The following is a 13,970-nucleotide window of genomic DNA, read 5'->3' as shown; positions in this document are numbered from 1 at the left end:
TATCCTAGACCTCTAGAGACAATTCCTTTGCAGCATTGATTCACAGCTCCATTAAAAATATCAATTAAATCCTTCAGTGAGATTGAGTAAAAGCTAGAAAATTAACTTTCTGAGCTGCTTTTCAAGGATCTGGTTATCCAGATACACCCGAGCATTGTACAAGCTTGATGCAAATTTTAAAAAAATGATAAAAAGATACTCCTTTCAGGTCTAACTAAGCATATCAGAATCTGAGTCATATTTTTAGTATTTTCTTTCTCTGTCATAAGCTAAGTTTTCAAAGTGTAAATTTCATGTATAAATATTTCTTCTTTATATACACACATCCCTGGATCCATATGACCATTACAAATATCTGAAAACAACACAAATATTAATAAGAAAAACTATACTTTTTAGGAAAGAAAAACAAAACTTGCAGTGATTTAATAAGTTGGTGCCAAGTCTCATTCTTTATATTTAATTGACAGAAACGGCATGCATCAAAGAAAATGCATACTGAGCTTTAATGTGCATAAAATGGATATTAGCATTTTAAAGAGGAAGATTAACACATTAATCCAAGTAATTTTCATATATTGCTTCTAATAAAATCTTCACAGTATAAAACTCTTAATGAGGCTAATCATAGGCATTCCATTTAGTGGGACAATTAGGGGTAACATAAAAGTATTTCTTTTTCAGGGGTTTTCTAAGATTTATGCTTTTTTGCTTATTAAAAATAAAAATGGGAATTGCGTTTCAGTTCTTCATAAGGAAATGTTGAAAATGTAAATAGACTTTCTCATGTTATCATGTAGGTATAAATTATTGAGGAGGTGTTGCCCACTGTGGAGAACTTAAGTTCTCAAGGGGTGGCAGTCATGGGAAGAAGGGAATAGAAAAATAAACAAATGAAAAAGTATACAAAACTTGAACACTTCAAACCCCGGTCCTCCCCGCCCCAGCTTCCCATGAATTATAGATTATATACACCAGAGTAATTACGGAAACCTCATCTAAGTGCTTTCATGTGAGCATTTACTCAGGAGTAGGAGATGCCTCTGGAACAGTTTCTTTCAAGCCTCCAAGTCATCTCTGAATTGCTCGTAGACAGACCGTAGGGCATGCAGTGCTTCGACTGTTACCCTGAGCTTGCCAATACTTCCACCACCTGCTCTGGCATCCAAAACTAGGGAGAGAATAGCAGAGAAGTGTTAATATCATTCAACAGATTTTTCTTGAGATAAGCCTAACTGAAATAGTAGTTGAAAAGATGAAAACAGCTCTATAAAAGTCCAAAATTCACTGGTATCAGAAGTCTAAGAATTAAAGTTTGTCATGTGTGTATGAACGTGTATACCCGTTTCAGACATATGGCATGTAGGCAAGTATGAATACACATTGCTTGTAAAGTTAAAACTAATTATCTGATCCTGACCTTTACCTAGTGGAAAGGCTATAGGATAATGATTCCCACATAGAATCAGAATTTCTCAGGAAGAAACAAAAAGTCTAAAGGCATCAAGATATAACAGTGAAGAATTTGTTCTAACATACAGTGTTAGCAAATAACAGAATGGCAACCCACTCTAAAGAAATGCTGTGATCATAATTTGGAATGCTTATTTATCTTTCTAAGGAAAACATTCCATTTAAAATAGATTATATGTGGGACTTGCCTGGCGGTCCAGTGGCTAAGACTTCATGTTCCCAATTCAGGGGGCCCATGTTCGATCCCTGGCTGGGGAACTAGATCCCACATGCCACTGAGAGTTTGCATGCCGCAACTAAAGATCTCACGGGCTACAACTAAGACCCGGCACAGCCAAATAAATAAGTATTAAAAAACAGATGATATGTGAAATGAGAAAAAGTTAAAATCGCAGACCCAGAATCTTAAGGTCTATGGACTGGTTTTGAGGATCTATGAAACAGATGTTGCAGAAAAGGAGGCACAGCTTTCAGTGGTGTGCCAAAGGGAGATTGTTCGATCATTCTCTGAGTTCAGGGGTGGCAGTGAAATGGGGTGCTGATTCAGACTCCACCCTCTGTGAACAGTGATACCTACTAGTGATTCAAGGCCAGAATTTTGGACCTGGTCAGTTTGAGAGCACTTAGGAGTCTATATAGTTTCTTTTGTTTTTGTATGTGTGGTTTTCTTGAACTTTTAATATGTGTGCCTAATTCCAAGAAAATTTGTAGGAAACCTTCATATAAAACTTAATATACAAAGACTTAGGTAGAGAAATGAGCAGGTAGGGAGACTGTAGGGGCACAAGTGGTCCCCAGTACGCAGAGGAGTCTTCACCTCTTCTTTGGGATGTTTCACGTCTATCTCTGGCAAAGCAATAAAAGCCTGACTTGACTAGTGTTTTAATTTTCTGAGTCTTTCCCAGAACAAGGCCACAATAGCTGTCTATATCAGGTCAATATGGCCATTTGTGGTCTTGCAGAATGAGAAGATGGTGTGTGAGACAGAACTGACTGGAGATGAGATTAAGAATACAAAGCAGAGATAATTTTGATCCTTTTTGTCTCTTGGTTCTGGCTGTCTTTATAGGATTTAGGTAAATATTTTAATCCTCTCATCTTTTTCTTCTATGCCTGCCAAAGTTGTGACATGTATATGATATGTAAGTGATGTGTACAGTTTATAACATTTCCCAGAACAGGTTTCTACTTGGTCTAACTTGGTTAATTATTTGGCTTGATCCTGAATTTGGAGCACTTGACACATATCCAGGGCAAGCTTGATGGCTGAATGATGGTATAAGCAGAGTGCCTGGCACTTAAGAGCTGCTCAGTTAAATGTTCACTTCATGCATGAATCAATGAGTTAACAAACCATTTACATTCTTCCAGCTGTGGATGGCTCTGCTGACTTAAGAAGTGAGACTAGGACTCAGCCTCATTGCTCCATTTATTGTATAGCTCAGGCCATCCCTGATTATTATTATTAGAAGTCTTGATTTTGTAAAGTACAATTCCTTCAGCAGATTCTAAACGTGTTATGTAAGGGTAAAGAGTAGAAATCAGGCATTTGTGGGACTCACACCTGGTGAGGTGAAAGTCGAGGAGCAGACTTTTTGTAAATAATCCCTAACTCCTCCCTGAATCCTGATGAGAAGCAAGTGACCAAAACGACTCAGAGTTATTTGCTGTGACTCTATCACGGGATTGTAACACTGAATTAAAGAGAAGCCTTGCAAAAGACACTATAACGATCACTCAGAATAGCATGCCTTAGCTGAAATAAGGCTTGACAGCATGAGGCTTCTATAAACAACATTAAAAACAATTCAATGGCCAAATTATTGTCACACTCCCTGACCCCCCACATACTAACAAAATGAGTAATTCCTTGTGAAATGCAATTAATTATTTTTAAACTTCTGTTGACTCAAAGGAAGGCAGAGAAGGAGGGGGATGCAGGGAGAGATTCCAGCTTCAACAGAAAGTCAGCTTGAGTTGCAAACGGTTCAGCTAGTGTGTGACTCAACATCCTTGCAGCCAGCAAAAAGGTTTTAATAAAGGCTTTGGGTTTCAGCAATTGCTGGTGGTACAGATTGAGCAATACTTCCACCCGTACCATCGATATTTTGCTCGATGATGTCTCGCCCTTCCCGAAACACATCAGCGAGGTCAACGTTAGCGATGCCAATGTCCTCACACTCCAGGTCCTGCTCATCCTCAGGAGGGTCACTGACCACAGTGAAGCGAACACTGAGGAGGGAAAGAACAGAGAACATCATCAGAAAGCGAGAAGGAAACCACCACAAACGCAACAAGACTCCCGAATGGGTGTTTTTTCAAAATCACAAACTGTGACATTTCAAAGTTTTCTATCATTCCAATAAAAAGAAAATTGTGTTAGATAAATTATTCTATGAATGATTAGAATGATTAGCGCACACCCAGACTTCACATGAACACTAATTCACTTTTCTCAGCACTGATTACCATTTATCTCTAGAATCTGAGAAAATTACTAGGCGAAGAGAAGAACCAGATGTTCACTCTATTACACAATTATCTGATCATATTTTGACGTGTCTACTGTTGAGGCTAAAAGGATCAAGTGAGTAAAGACCATGGAGGTTAGGGCAGTGTTTTCAACAGAAAGGCAACATTTTCTATAGAAATGCACAACTTCAGAGTTTCTACTAAGCAGCTTAACCAACTGTGTTCTATATATTCTGAATTATGTTAGATAAATGCTGTAGTTCTGCCCAATAGCTATATGAAATGTTTGTATTACTTCAGCAATCTTTTAACTTACAATCATAGCATCCAAGTTTTATTTTACTTTTAGACATGTAATTGTAGGGTTCTGATGGAACTGATTTGAATTAGTGGCTTGTGTTGAGGCCAAACACGGATTGACCAAATGACAGGAATTTACTGTTAAGTAGTCTTTTGATATGTCTTGGCAGCATAGCTTAAACCATGAATCCTTGTAAACTACCATATTAACCATTTTCAAAATGTATCCATCCCAAATCAGACACAAACAAGAAACTTGTTTCTTAGATAACATTCTTCAGTAAAAATCTAAGTCTCTGAGACATTGTGCCTTGAAAAATATACACAGTTAAAATCCTTTCCAAATACTAACAGGTAAACATGACAATATTTTAAAATAATTTGCTAGAAGTATTCAACATTTCATTTCTTTACTAAGTCCCTGCTTTTTGGCTAGCAATACATTTTGTTCAGGAAATAGAAATCCCTTAAGCTGAAGCCAAAGGCAATCCCTATTTACACAATAACTGTATAATTGTGAAAAGTACAGAATGGTCTGCAAAGTGGGTAAGATGGATATTTTATATGATGCATAAAATAGAGAAAATAAGTGGTTAACAACAAGGCCCTACTGTATAGCACAGGAAACTCTGCTCAATGTTATATGGCAGCCTGGATGGGAGGGGAGTTTGGGAGAGAATGGATACATGTATATGTATGGCTGCGTCCCTTCCCTGTTCACCTGAAATGATCACATCATTGTTCATCAGCTATGCTGCTGCTGCTGCTAAGTCGCTTCAGTTGTGGCCGACTCTGTGCGACCCCATAGACAGCCGCCCACCAGGCTCCCCTGTCCCTGGGATTCTCCAGGCAAGAACACTGGAGTGGGTTGCCATTTCCTTCTCCAATGCATGAAAGGGAAAAGTGAAAGTGGAGTCGCTCAGTCGTGTCCGACTCTCAGCGACCCCATGGACTGCAGCCTACCAGGCTCCTCCGTCCATGGGATTTTCCAGGCAAGAGTACTGGAGTGGGGTGCCATTGCCTTCTCCAGCTAATCAGCTATACCCCAATATAAAATAAAAAGTTAAAAAAAAAGAGAAGTAATTAAGGGCATCCATTTTGGGTTCAAATTTCTGCCTTACTATTTATTAGCTGTGTGACTTTGTACAAATTACTTAACCTCTCTGATCTCAGTTTTCCTATCTGTAGGATAGTAGTAATTCATTCGGCTCCTGTTAAGATCAAATTAGATGATACATTAAACAGTACCTGGAACGTAGTAAGCACTGAATAAATGTTTGCTCTTTTATTATTATTATTTTTAACCTAGGTAGAGTTCCTTAAGCCTCTCCATTTCTAAGGAGAGAGAAAAAGAAGCCATGGGAAAAGCTTATTTCAATACAAAACAGGGACTCCCAAATTACCCAATGGCTCTATCACTCAAACAAGAAGAATAATGATGAAAGATATTGTTCTAAAATGAGTGTGCTTAGAAAAGCAGGAATTAGAAGTGATAGTTGATGCACATTTTATCCCACAAGACTTACAGAGAAGATAGAGGCTACAAGATTATAATAATAATGTTAAGTGTTATCCTTAAATAATGTCTCATCTAAGGATAATATCTACCACTTTACAAATGCAGACTACAACCTCCACTGAATATATGAGAATTCTGAGACAAAAAGAAAAAAAAAAAAACCCTTCTAAATGCCAACAAAAGGGCTAAACATTAAAAAAAGCAATATTTCCGGTTTAAATTCTATACAGAGCAAAGTGAGATATCAAATACAAAAATAAGACATTAATGTTAGGCTGAAAAGGAAAGAAGGTGCACTAAGATAGTTTAAAAACTATATAGTTTAGCCTTGGTTTATGCTAAACTGTATATACACATACATGGACTCATACAGACACATCTTATCTTACCTTGAACCCTGTCAGACAAGAGATGGTACCTTGCTTTATGTGCTGAAGAGGCTCCACTAACCAGCTTAAATGTCATCTCCTTGGATTTGCCTTTATGTTATTATTATTTTCTTTACTACTACTTTTTTTTGGCTGGGCTACATGGATCTTGGGATCTTAGGCCAGGGCTCGAGCCCAGGCCTGGCAGTGGAAACTTGGAGCCCTAACCCCTGGACAGCTGGGGATTCCCTTCATGTTATTCTCTATTCTAGCAGCTTGTTTAGCTTTCTCTTAGTACCTGCTGTACTGTGTAGTTGGTTGACTTGTTGGCTGTCTCCCTCAGCGAGATGTACATTCCATGAGTGCAGAGCTTTCCTCTTATCCAGAATTTTGGTTCCTGATACTTAGGGAGGGATCATAAACGTTTGTTGAACTACTCTGTGAACTGTAAAACCGAAGTCCTAGTTGAAGACTGGCTGGAGAAGGCCCGCTTTGGGCTGGGTGGGCCTCAAGGCTGAGACCTCAAACGTTGCTTGCTGTCATTTAGGAAACCAGAAGACACTGAAACTCCTTAGATCATTTACCATTTTTGATTCTTTCCATATTCTGAAATACTTCCTTTTTATATGAAACAGAATAGAAGAGACTAAGGGTCACCTGTGAATTTTACGCTGGATCTGCACGGTAGAACACTTGCAGGGAAGAAATAAAACCAAAAAGGAGCCTTAATTCAGTGTCAAAACTATGACTTCAAAGGAATAGTTTTCAGACTCCCATTTCAATGTGTTGCCTCACTTATAATGTGACGCTTTTCTACTTGTAAATATAGCATGGGGCAGCAAGCAAAGGTGCTATATGTAAAACACTATATTATACAACGCACATCATTTTATGTGTGTCAGGGAAGTTTGGTCAAACTTCTCTAGCTGTGGCTGAATGTGATCACCAATTTACGAGAGGGCTGCTGTCTGAGCAAACGCGTTCTCATAATCCAGGAGGTACCTGAAGTAATGTGACCTCAGAGTATTTACAAGAAGTGAGAACATTCACTGGAATCACAACTGTCTTTTGGCTGTGGACAAATGTAAATTCTTTTTTTTTCCTTAAGAAAATGACACTGCCTCCCGCGAAGGCCCCGTCCCTCCCTTGGCAGTCAGAGGAGCTCGCGGCTGGCGCGCCAAGCCCTCACTCAGCTGTCATCAGCCCCGAGTCAGTCACTCTGCCCCTGCAGTGCCTTTTGCTGTGTTTTTCTAAAATGACATGAACATTTGTGTCTCTGTGGGGCATTTAGAAATTTTAAGAGAAACAATGATGGGAGAGTGGGAGTCATTATAGTTATTGCGGACTTCTTAATTTTATTTCTTAAAGCTCAGTTCTGGACAGTGATAATCTAGCTTGTTGACCGCAGAGAAGCAGGTGACATGGACGGTGCTGTCTAATCACTAGTGACCTGTGATGCCTGAGGGACTGGTGGTATGTGAGGGGGCCTTGAAAGAAGCTGAAGTATACAAAGTAAAACCTGAGTGATTATCTACCATCCTGGGAAAAACACCAAACCTGAAAGTAATTAACAGGGTTTTCCTACTCTTTCTTCCGAATCAAGATCCAAGGAAACAATACATGTATTTCAAGGACTTAAAGAAAAAGCCACTGTCAGATCCTAAGAGTGAAGAATTTCAGTTTCCTTTCATGAAACAGAAGATTGGATGCTAGTTTGAAAGCTCTTTTGAAAAATCTAATGTTGTGAACATTCACTTCATGACCTCCAGGAAAGAGAAGAACTTGAGTTTCTTGCTCAGGTTGGGGGCTAAACTCAGGTAAGGCAGTGAGAGGCTGTGTCATCATGAGCCATAAAGGCAAGGAGAGGAAGACAATGGGGAGATAAAGGGTTCCCCCCAGACCAAGGGGGACGAGCCAGTAAAGGGGCACTGATGAAGCCCAGCTCAGCATTCACAGGCAGCACTGAGATAACTCCTGAGACTGCATGGATGGGAGTTCACTCAAATGCACGAACTCACTAAGATCACGTTCTTTTTCTCCTTCTCAAAAGGGTTTAATTTCTATACTGACCCAAAATGCAAAGTGCCCTGTTCAAATTTGCCCAAAAAGACATTAAAAAATAACATGAAATGATAAATTATTAAACCGTGATAGTGATGTAAAAATGTCTGAAAGGCTGAGGAGCTATTACAAATAATAATATTATTATATACTCCTGCTTATCATGACTGCAGTGAATACCTACCGTGTACTTAAACTCTGTGTGAGGAGCTATTCTATCCATCTAACATGTATCATCTCATTTAATCCTTACAACCACCCTATATGGAATTATTATTTCCATTTTACAGGTGCAGAAAGTGAGGCATACGGTGGTTGTCTGAGGTCAGGCAGCTAGTGATGGAACAAGAATTTATACCCTAGACGCTGGGTCCAGAGCGCCCCCTCCTGGCAATCATTGTTAGGAGCTTTACAGTCACAGTGGCAGTGGGATACTTTATATACTAACTACACTGTACAGGTCTTTTGGTTTGCAGAGCACTGTAGGATCTTCACAGCTACTCTGTATCATAGGCAGGGCTACGATATTTCTAGGAGGAAAAAGACGCAGAGAGGTCACATACTCGTTCAAGGACACAGAATCAGGGAAGTTGTGTTCTTCCTTATCTTGTGCCTTTTTTTTTTTTTAACCATACCATGCTACCTTGTATAAACCATCAGGTGATTTAGAATGCTTAAATGTACCTTCTATTAGGCATCTCTTGTTTCAGTAGTATAGCTTTTAAGATGTCTCTCTTGGCCTGGTTGTTTTCTTTATCCACGTAGATCACTAAACCAAAAAAAAAAAAAAAAATTCACAGGAAGCAGTCACTCAGGAATATGCTACATTAGTAACATTCTGTATTTGTATAAATACTTGTTTTTAGAGACGCGTGCCACCTCGCTTGTACGCCTGGGAAAAGAAAGCAGCACTGGAAACCAGAATCAAATCTGAATAGTCATGTGATCTAATGTCATGTCACTGGCAGGTCTATGTGCACACTGTCAGAAAAGATACGAGCAACATCTGAGAGTGCCACATCGCTGTCACTGCCTGTTAATGGCAGTGGCAGTCCTGACAGTAAAAGCCAGCGGTCTTTATTGCTTTGTATTTGAGGGATTTACTGCATTTTCTTTCACCCAAGGAGCGAGTGATAATGATAATGTATGGCAGAGAGCTTGTCCTTCCTGACAGCCCCGGTAATTTAATCCTTCTTTCCTGCCACAACACGAAATAAAAGAGGCATCCTAGTGCGTTGGGTTGAGGAAATCCACAGGCTGACGTTTGTTCGTGGTTGGGTGGGGGGAAAGGGATAGATTTGTGGAGGGAGGCGGGGAGAGGCTTTTTCGGGTGTGAAGTTTGTCTGTGGGTTTTAAAGGTACATGCTGGCATGCAGGAATGTGGCTAGACTTTACTGAGCTGAAATATCAGATTAGACAACTCATCTGAGTCCCACCAGGAAGAAGACGGTGAACACGTAAATATAAATAAGTGTCTGCACTTTGGGAAAATGGCATCTTGGAGTGTGAACACTTCAATTTTCATCCCGCTTCTTTTTTTCTCAGCTTGGCAGCCCTTCAGCCATACCTTAGCTGTGGAAGACATTTCTTTTTCAGATGCCATTTTGGAGTTAAAGTCTCTCCGGTGACCAGATCTCAATTTAGAGATTATCCCTTCATTACACGCAGGGTGAAAGATAACATGACAATTCTAAAGCTAGGTTTCACTGGGAACAAACATATTTTATACTGAGAATGTTTCCCTGGACAATTTGAGTTCAATCTCAAATTATGATGCTATTAACTCATTTAATCCTTGGCTCAGCTGAGTAAAAACTGAGGGCCAAAGACAGGTACATGCCAGGCACTGAGTTAGGCACACATGGTGAGGGGCACAAAGGTCTGTGTAGGGGTGGGCTGCTAGTTTAAGAGAAGGAAGAACCAAGGTCAAACTACAACTCTGAGCTTATTGTTCTTTGCACAATACTGTACTAGTGAATGTGACCAATTATATAAGTTACTGTGATTTACACAAATCGAAAAAGACAAAGGGTTCTTGTAAATTTTATAAATATAGTGTGTTACTTATCAATGCTAAAATGTCATGCTTTTTAAAAAAGTCATGCTCTTCAACTATGGGAAGAGCAACGGGACCTCATTTTAGCCACCAGAACCCACCTGCCAATGCAGGAGATGTAAGAGATGTGAGTTCGATCCCTGGGTGAGGAAGATCCCCTGGAGAAGGGAATGGCAACCACTCCAGTATTCTTGCCTGGAAAATTCCATGGACAGAGGAGGCTAGTGGGCTACAGTCCACGGGAATGCAAAGAGTTGGACACGACTGAAACGACTTAGCATGCACACCACACCACATTTTATGTCTTCTGATGGGTATTTAGGTTGTTCATCTCCTGGCTATTGTGAATAATGCTGTGCTGAACATGACGTACAAACTCTGTCAGAGTCCTTGCTTTTTGGGTGTGTTTCCAGAAGTATAATTGCTGAATCTTTGGCAATTCTATGTTCAACGTTTTAAAAAAACATCTTTACCATTGAAGAATACTTTGGCTACCTGATATGAAGAGCTGACTCTTTAGGAAAGACCCTGATGCTGGGAAAGGTTGAAGGCAGGAGGAGAAGGGGACAACAGAGGATGAGATGGTTGGATGGCATCACCAACTCAATGGACATGAATTTGAGAAAGCTCCAGGAGATGGTGAAGGACACGGAAGCCTGACATGCTGCAGTCCATGGTGTCGCAAAGAGTCGGGACATGACTGAGTGACTGAACAACAGCACTGAAACTGGTAAAAACTGGTATAGTTGGGACACGTTTTGCTTTTGCTTCATTCAGTTGACTAGCACACAGTATTTCCTAGTCTGTTAACAAAGATAAAAATAGCGATGGCCACCATTTAGGGAGTGACATTTATGTACTACGTACTACACTCAATAGTTGGCTTACTGCAATCACATCTGTTAAGAACCATGCTGACCCACAATTTACAGACGGTCAAGCAGACCTAGAGAAGGTAAGTAATTTGCCTCAGGTAACCTAGCTAGGAAGTGGTGGAGCTAGAATTTGAATCCAGGAAGGTCTGCCTCATGGCCTGCTTTCTTAACCTCCGTGCTAAACCTCCTTCCACATGAGGCCAGAACTCTTCCTGTTGTTGAAGCTGCAACCATGCTGTTAGCACAGACTGAGATGTGAGCGAGTTCCATCACTGTGTCAAGAGCAGCCGCCTCACCTCCTTGCACGCTTTCTTAAAGGGATAGTGCTTCATTACACCTGGTACCTTAACCAGTTCTCTTGACTGAACACTCCCCAAAATTCCTTTTCGACAAATAATAAATGCTGGAGAGGGTGTGGCGAGAAGGGAACCCTCCTACGCTGTTGGTGGGAATGTAAAATGGTGCAGCCACTATGGAGAACAGTATGAAGGTTCCTTAAGAAACTAAAAACAGAGCTACCATATGAGCCAGCAATCCCACTCCTGGGCACATATCCAGAGAAAACTGCGATTCAAAAACAAATGCGCGCCCAAATGTTCACTGCAGCACTATTTACAATGGTCAAGACTTAGGAGCAACCTAAGTGTCCATCAACAGAAGAATGAAGATGTGTGGGAGGTGCATGTGTGTGCGCGCGCACATAGTATATATACCACATCTTCCAAATAAATATATGTATATACAATGGAATATTACTCAGCCACTGAAAAGAATGAAATAATGCTATCTGCAGCAACATGGATGGACCCAGAGATTATCATACTAAGTGAAGTAAGCCAGACAAAGACAAATATTATATGATATTGCTTTTATGTAGAATCTAAAAAAAAGAAAACAAAGACAAATGAACTTATTTACAAAGCAGAGAAAAAAAACAAACTTATGGTTACTAAAGGGGAAAAGGTGGGGGGAGGGATAAATTAGGAGTTTTGGATTAATAGATTCACACTACTATATATAAAATAGATAAACAATAGGGACCTACTGTATAGCATACAGGACTGTATTCAATATTTTGTAATAACCTATAAGGGGAAAAGAATCTGAAAAAGAAATACATATATATCTGTATGTATATATGTAACAGAATCACTGTACATCTAAAACTAACATACAACATTGTACAACTACACTTGAAAAAAAAAAATTCCTTTTTGAAAAAACTCCAGCTGCTCACTGATGAGTTTGGTTCTCCTAAAGTGTACCAAGTGAGAAGTACAGCTCTCCTGCTTGTATGAATGAGGCCTCAGGGAACTTAATCTATTCTAATGGTTTTTAGTCTTTAATGTGCATCAGAATCCCTGCAGGATGTGATAAAACGCAGATGACTGGGCTCACCTTCAATTTCTTACTCCGTAGGTATGGGGAAGGCCTGAGAAGCTGCATGTCTAACATCTTCTCAGCTGCTAGTTAGGATACCATTGAGAACCAAGGTTTAGACCCTTGGTTGATTTTTGAAATCAGCTCCTTTGCCTGATTTTTGAAAAGGATCGGCAACTAGTACACTTTTTTGTGTGTTAAACATGTGGGAGACACTTAGGTTACCTCCAATCAGGTTATGATCCCAAGAATATCCATTTGATATTCTGAATTAGGTGGGTAAAAAAAAAAATCTACATTTCAAAACTTAAAATACATCCTTTAAAAAGCAATCCTGGTGATTATGAAATGAATCTGAACTCTCCAAAAGTTAAAATATTTACCTTTCATTCTCATCAGAAGCCACATTGGTTTAGGATTTGCTAGAATTTGACATAAATTTACTGAAATGATGTGTCTCAAAAAAGATACAAAGCAGTAGTCCAAATACTTGAGGTGATCTTGAATTCTCTACCATTAAAAATACAACCCACGTATACGTATAACTGATTCACTTTGCTGTACAGCAGAAACTAACAAAACATTGCAAAGCAACTATACTCCAATAAAAAACAAAAACAAATCAGAAAATTACATCCCTCACTCCTGCAGGTTGGGGAAATCCCTATTTTCTTTAGCAATGTTATTTGGCAGAAGAAATGCAGTTTAATTATATAAGGGGGCTTCCCAGGTGGCACTAGTGGTAAAGAACCCACCTGCCAATGCAGGAGACATAAGAGATGCAGGTTCGACCCTTGGGTCTGGAAGATCCCCTAGAGGAGGGCACAGCAACCTCCTCCAGTATTCTTGCCTGGAGAAGCCCATGGACAGGGGCACCTGGCAGGCTAAGGGTTGATAACCTTGAATCTCAGATAACTTTTGTGTTACAGTATTATCTCCCTCAGTCCTTATCTTTGCCAAGGTTTTCCTCCCATTAGTAACAAAATCTAAAGTTCTGCATCCTTTTCATCTTCTGAATTAAACTTTGAATTGTTCCAACAGATAGACCGTTCAGTGCTCAGAGACTAAAGGCCTAGATCTGTATAAGACTCTTAAAAACTTTGGACGATTTCATTAATCTTTTTTCCTTCCCACTATAAACTCTCTAGAAGATGTTATTCAGACCAGACAACATTCTTTAGATCTACCATTAATCTTATTTTTTTTAACCAAACTATTCTCTTGCTCTCTTAGCATTTTCCAAGCAAAATTTTCAAGCCCAATAAAATACAACTTTTGTTTTTGCTACCGATGTCTAGCAAGTTAATTCAACTTTGATTCTTTTTTTTCCCCCTAGTGTTAGTAGCCCTAAAAAAAGATCTATTTTGTGTACGTGAAACTGGTACTAACACCTCTTAATAAAGACTGAATTAGGCTATGAATAATCCTGGGGATCACTAGTCTAAACCTCTCATTTTATGTACCTA

At 39.5% G+C, this 13,970-nt stretch overlaps 1 protein-coding gene across 4 annotated transcripts in view; it reads right to left on the bottom strand.

Annotated features, from left to right (window-relative positions):
• Positions 1–433: 433 nt before the first annotated feature.
• RPGRIP1L (RPGRIP1 like) overlaps positions 434–13,970 on the bottom strand; it is a 98,069-nt gene continuing 84,532 nt past the window's right edge. For all 4 annotated transcript variants that reach the window (XM_081514412.1, XM_081514413.1, XM_081514411.1 and 1 more), the window contains 3 exons: positions 8,878–8,962; positions 3,572–3,705; positions 434–1,171 (listed from right to left, as the gene is read on the bottom strand). In XM_081514412.1, coding sequence (XP_081370538.1) covers positions 1,059–1,171; positions 3,572–3,705; positions 8,878–8,962 — 332 coding nt within the window. In that variant the 3' untranslated portion in view covers positions 434–1,058. The remainder of the gene's footprint in view (positions 1,172–3,571; positions 3,706–8,877; positions 8,963–13,970) is intronic.

The sequence above is a fragment of the Giraffa tippelskirchi genome, chromosome 7 (genome assembly GCF_054371585.1).
Source record: "Giraffa tippelskirchi isolate mGirTip1 chromosome 7, T2T-mGirTip1v1.2.pri, whole genome shotgun sequence".
NCBI lineage: Eukaryota > Metazoa > Chordata > Mammalia > Artiodactyla > Giraffidae > Giraffa > Giraffa tippelskirchi.
This window is presented reverse-complemented; position numbering and strand designations above follow the sequence as displayed.